This window comes from Ornithodoros turicata, chromosome 2, assembly GCF_037126465.1.
Source record: "Ornithodoros turicata isolate Travis chromosome 2, ASM3712646v1, whole genome shotgun sequence".
NCBI classification, from domain to species: Eukaryota; Metazoa; Arthropoda; class Arachnida; order Ixodida; family Argasidae; genus Ornithodoros; species Ornithodoros turicata.
Genome location: NC_088202.1, coordinates 24,680,044 through 24,685,304, shown reverse-complemented (window position 1 = coordinate 24,685,304; position 5,261 = coordinate 24,680,044). Strand labels below are relative to the sequence as shown.

Genomic DNA, 5,261 nt, shown 5'->3' with positions numbered 1-5,261 from the left:
TAAATACATCCTCTTAGTGGCACAAGTTATACAATACATGCTGTCTTTTTTTTAATGGAAACATAGTCCCTCACCAACCGAGTAATAAAAGAAAAACCAGCGCTACTTTTCTGCTCCTTGAGTAAGAAACAGGTGCTACATAATTAGTAGTACCTATTTCTTATTCAAGTAGCGTAAAGGTAGTCTCCAGCTTTCTTTTATCACTAGCCTTGTGAAGTTGTGTGTTTCCATTAAAAAAAGAAAGACACACTGTATGTCATTGCTCCGTTTTGGTTTTGTTGTTTGGATATAGTTTACCCTGCAAGCGATTTAGGTTCTTGCATGACCACTATTGCACATTCCTCAAATATTCCGTTACCAATTGGTGCACGTTCTTGCAGCGCCAGCAAAGATGGTGAAGCGTCTGGAAAGAATGTTGGACAAGGTTCACAAGCCGGAGGGAGCTGACGTTGTCCCATGTACAAAGGTACGCATGGTTGGGCTTGAATAGTGACCTAGTTCAGGCAATATGTACTTGTGATTCGTAATTTTATGCAGGTAGTGAGAGTGGCTTAGTAACTTTTCATAACAAGTCACATATAACCATAACGAATCTCACTTTTCGTTGCAGTTACTGTACAAATATAGTACAGCAGGTATAGCTTGCGCCAAAACTCCACGGAACACGGGAGCTCTGCATTTACGTTCTCCCAGCTGCACTAGTTGCCCTTGGAGAACGCTTGAGCTGATAGATTGAGCTTGAACAGAACCCTTGAGCTGATATATTCCAAGGGATCTATTCAATAAGCGTTCCCCAAGGGCAGTTGATACAGCTAGGAGAGCGTAAATGCAGAATTCTCGTGTTCCGCTGACTTTTGGCTCAAGCTGTACTCCTGCACTGGTGTAATGTTTTGTGTCTCATGCTCTCGGCTGATATTCTTGCTCATTCACCTCCCTAAATGCTACTGCAAACTAAAGAAGCTGTTAGTGTACAGAGTGAACAGAACTAGGCCCTCGGCATTAAAAAAGTGGTGAGCAGTGGAATAAACTTTTTGCACACACATTCCGTGGCCAGATGCGCACGAAGTCAGATGATTGATTATTGTCGTAGCCAACCTGATACATAGTTATCTCAACTCGAATAGTTAACTTTCTCTTTATTGAAATTGCTGGTCACGTTTAGTAACTTGAGACAGTGGTATTCCAACATTATTCCATCTTGTGGAATTATCAAAGCGTGCCTGTATTCCAAAATAACCTTCAAATTTTCAGTATGATCTGCCTAATTATGCATTTGGGGCAAGAACACTCTCAATGCGACGGAGATGCTTCGTGTGCCAAATTTTAGAAAGTTGAATTTCACTCTGCGGTACAGGTATTCAAGAATGGCTGCGTGGGCTTACAGTGGTTGACCTGCTGCCACCCTGCTCACACAAGCATAGGCTGCATCACATAGAAGTGCGGCATTCCAGGCACTGGATGCGTAATTAGGCGGACTATACAGGCTGTTTTTTTAATCAAAGCAGCACCTGTTCGGTGCACTCAAGCAGTGCACCGAGAGATTTCAGTTTTCTTTTATCGCTCCCTTTTGACGTGATCTGTCTCTGTTAAAAAAGAACATTGTAGAATATGTAGGTCCTGACTTTCCAGGGTTAATGGCTGCCATAAATTCATGAGGGAAAAATTGGGTGCCATTGTTTTAGCTTAAAATTCATGGTGATATCGGGTGCTATTGACTCATTGCTGGCATTAACCGGTCGCGCGTACTAAGTGAACGACAGCTGTACACAGTGGAGAGCGTACTTCGTACCTCCTCGTCATGAGTGTGTTCTTAGCTACCCTTTTGCAGTACAGATGTTACTCTGCCGAATAAATTATAGGTGCTGGTGACAACTGCAGAACATTCCACGGGAAAAACTTTTGAGGTTGCGTCCAGCTGTGTTGTCTGTGATCGTTGCATCTGGCTTCTCATGGTGACACCAGCGACCACTCACTCAGTTCTTTCCATACTATGCAAGTATCAGATATCTGCTGCAGTACTTCAAGCCTGCATAGCCCCAACCACGCTTATCTCCCACTAAGCATGTACACTGTCTGCCGGATGCTGCAATGGTGATGACAATCGGAGACATGCGTGTGTCACACAAGGGGCGGACAGGGATAGTTACTGGGAAACTTTCTCGAACTGGCCCTCTTCCTGTAGTAATTAGCACTAGCAGGTGCACTTGAACAGGCTTCCGAGCGGCCCATGTGTACCCAGCCCCACCGGGAATTTCCCAGTAAGTTTTATGGCGAGTCCACCCCTGCGTCACGCTAACTAACGTGTATCCGGAGGCGTTATTGACCAGCAGCAGCGGAAGCGGGGATCGCATAACAATTGCTAACTGTGAATACCAAAATCTTTTATTAACTTTTTTTATCCACGTGTATAACTATACAGGATGCTTTTTTTATTGGAAACACATTTTTAATTTATTAACTGTAATAGGAATATTAATTCTGTTTTTGCATTCGATATGTACGGGGTGGCAGAAACTAGCGGAGCGAGATTTCCCACCAGTAGATGAGTTTGAGAGTAGATGAGTAGATGAGATTTTTACAAGTATTGCCATGCCTTTCCACGGCACATTTGCGCCATACGTATCTCATAAGAACCTATGTTGCTGCAGATCACTCTACAATATATTTTTGCAGGTCGACATCGGCAGCGGTGTGCTGGTGGAGAGTACCGTACTTGCCAGGCTAGGGGCAAGCTGCAAAAGCGGCGTAGGAAAATATGTTCGGGCACTGCTCCGCCACGTGTTTCAAGACGACGAACTGCGGGGCAAGTCCCTGTATGGGATGAAATGTAACGCGAAGAAAAACACTCCACCGAAAGAGGCCATTGACCCTGTCCGCCTGAACGCCGTCATTGGTAAGCTATGCACTTTCCCCTTATGGTATTCCCTGAGTCTGCAAGAAGATGGACAGTTAGTGGAGAATAATGGCAATGTGGAACAGAAAAATATTTCATTCATTTGTCTTCCTTTCCTTACCTTTCAAAGACTGATTGAGCACAGCCGCATGCAAGTTCAAGGATGGTCTTAATGCACACTCTGGAAGTGGGGGAGGCTACAAGGGTATTGTGTATCTTGATTCCCACGTGTCATTGGTAAACATACCTTTACGTGAGAGCATCCATAAGCACTGTAATAAAGTGGGGTCACTCCACGCAGGGTGTACCAAAGTCGTCGCTCGACCGTCTCCAATTAAAAAAAAAATTGCCCGCTTAGAGCGCCTCGTCAAATAAACTGTACTCAATGTTGCAACTCAAAGTTCAGTTTCATCTATATTTTAGGACCCATCAAATTTTGAGTGAAGAGGTCTGCCGGTTTCAGTAATGAAAGTGTTTTTAGGTGACTATATTAAAAGTTGTGTGTATTTAATTTTAAGCATCCTGTATATAAGTTCTGGTTTCGACTCTGAATTGCTCACTTCGAATCATAGTTGACAGAACATCTTCCTTAAACTGCGGGAACCAGTGAGCTGGTGAGCCCCGTTGAGCAATTCAGGGTGGACAGTGTACCCGTCACCCGTCGCTCTGCCTGTGCTGGTGAGGTTCTTGTGAGTACTTGATTTGTTTAACATGCTGCCATTTATTTTTCCTTTCAGATTACACGTGCAAGATTTTCCCTGGAACGCAGACGTCTTACCTGAAGAATAGCTTGTCATCACTACTGGCACGAGAAATAAAATAAGTACTGTTGCGTTTTCATGATCTTCACTATATCTGTCTCTGTATTTTTTCTTTCTGAACTCCACAACACGATAGTACAGCTCCCTGCGTTACATTATACCAGCAGGGGGTCACGTCCTGAGCACTGTCTTGCCAACCTGGCGGCCTCATGGGGAATGTTTATTGACCAGAAGCTTTCAGCCTGTCAAGGATTCTGTTCAGTAAACAATGCCCAGTGACCGCTAGGTTGTCACTCATAGTGCCCGGTTTCTCTACCTGGTATTATTAATAGGTAACGCAGCAAGCTGTATCTGCAGCAGTTCCTGTCTTCCAGTTCATATCCACATGAATGTCAACTGAAATTAACTCATCTCGAGCTCAACAGAATTTCCAGAAGCACACGGTGGCCACTTTTCAATACCACACAGTAAGAACTCAACAGCTCCATCGTTAGGAACTCAGTTGCTTTTCATCTGAAACTATGTATGGTACATTGAGTGAGGTCGATAGAGTTTCAGTTGACACTCAACTGCAATTTTTATAAGGGTTATTTCCCGCCCTCGTACATGTGATCGTTGGTTGCTGCACTTTTCTCCTGAAATGGCATGTTCGAGCAGGGCCCATGCAAACAATGTTTGCTTTGCCTTGCTCGTCGTGCCAATTCAGGTTCCCCGCCAAACGAAAATTAATTGTGGTACCTCATGTGTACCCCGTGCAGAATCCGGTTCACTGTACCTGCTAACAAGTGGTCCTGGAATGAGGTATACCTTGCCCCATTTTTAAAAGAGGTACATTTTTTTTTAAATGTACCTCTTGTTCAGAAGGTACACATGCGTTACGGGGTTTAGAGTGTAAGCGAATGGTACTCCAAGCCTTTGCTAGGATCTTCTATCCACTCGGCCTTCTTGCTCCGTTTGTGCTGCGAGCCAAGCTCTTGTTTCAAGATTTGTGGCGTCGTGCATGCGCTTGGGTCGAGACGCTACCACCGGATTTAGAGGAGCTGTGGAAGCGCTGGACCTCAGAGCTCAACGAACAGGGTGCGTGTACCACGATGCGCGCTACGCGATCAAGCAGTTGGCTCATCAGACATCGAGCTTCATCTGTTTTGCGATGCAAGCCCGCGAGCATACTGAGTAGCTGTGTATATTCGTTATCCCATCGATCAGCACGTTTTCGCTTCACAGGTTCTCATTAGCAAATGCCGTATATCACCGCTCAAAACGGTTTCACTGCCGCGGCTAGAACTGCTTGCCTGTTTGCTTGCTGCCCGTTTGTGGAAATACGTTCGGCAAATCCCCGAGTTCGCAGGGTGCGTCGCATGCTTCTGGACTGACTCAGCCATTGCTTTACATTGGATTCCTGGAAATGCGAACCGCAGGGACACCTTTGTGCGGAACCGTTCTGCTGAAATTCAGCGCTTAACAAGTGGACTCCGTTGGCGGCACTGCCGAAGCAAGGATAACCCAGCGGACCACCTCACACGAGGTGAGCCTGCGTCCTTTGTCACCCGACAGTCCAGCTGATGGCAGGGACCTGCCTGTTTAGTGTATCCAGAAAGAGACTGGCC

At 45.4% G+C, this 5,261-nt stretch overlaps 1 protein-coding gene across 1 annotated transcript; it reads left to right on the top strand.

Moving 5' to 3' along the window:
• Window positions 1-376: 376 nt before the first annotated feature.
• Window positions 377-3,745, top strand: LOC135383234 (uncharacterized). The gene is made up of 3 exons (XM_064612780.1): window positions 377-466; window positions 2,674-2,893; window positions 3,631-3,745. The coding sequence occupies exons 1-3, from the start codon at window positions 392-394 to the stop codon at window positions 3,714-3,716; spliced, it is 381 nt and encodes a 126-aa protein (XP_064468850.1). The 5' UTR covers window positions 377-391; the 3' UTR covers window positions 3,717-3,745.
• The last annotated feature ends 1,516 nt before the right edge of the window (window positions 3,746-5,261 follow it).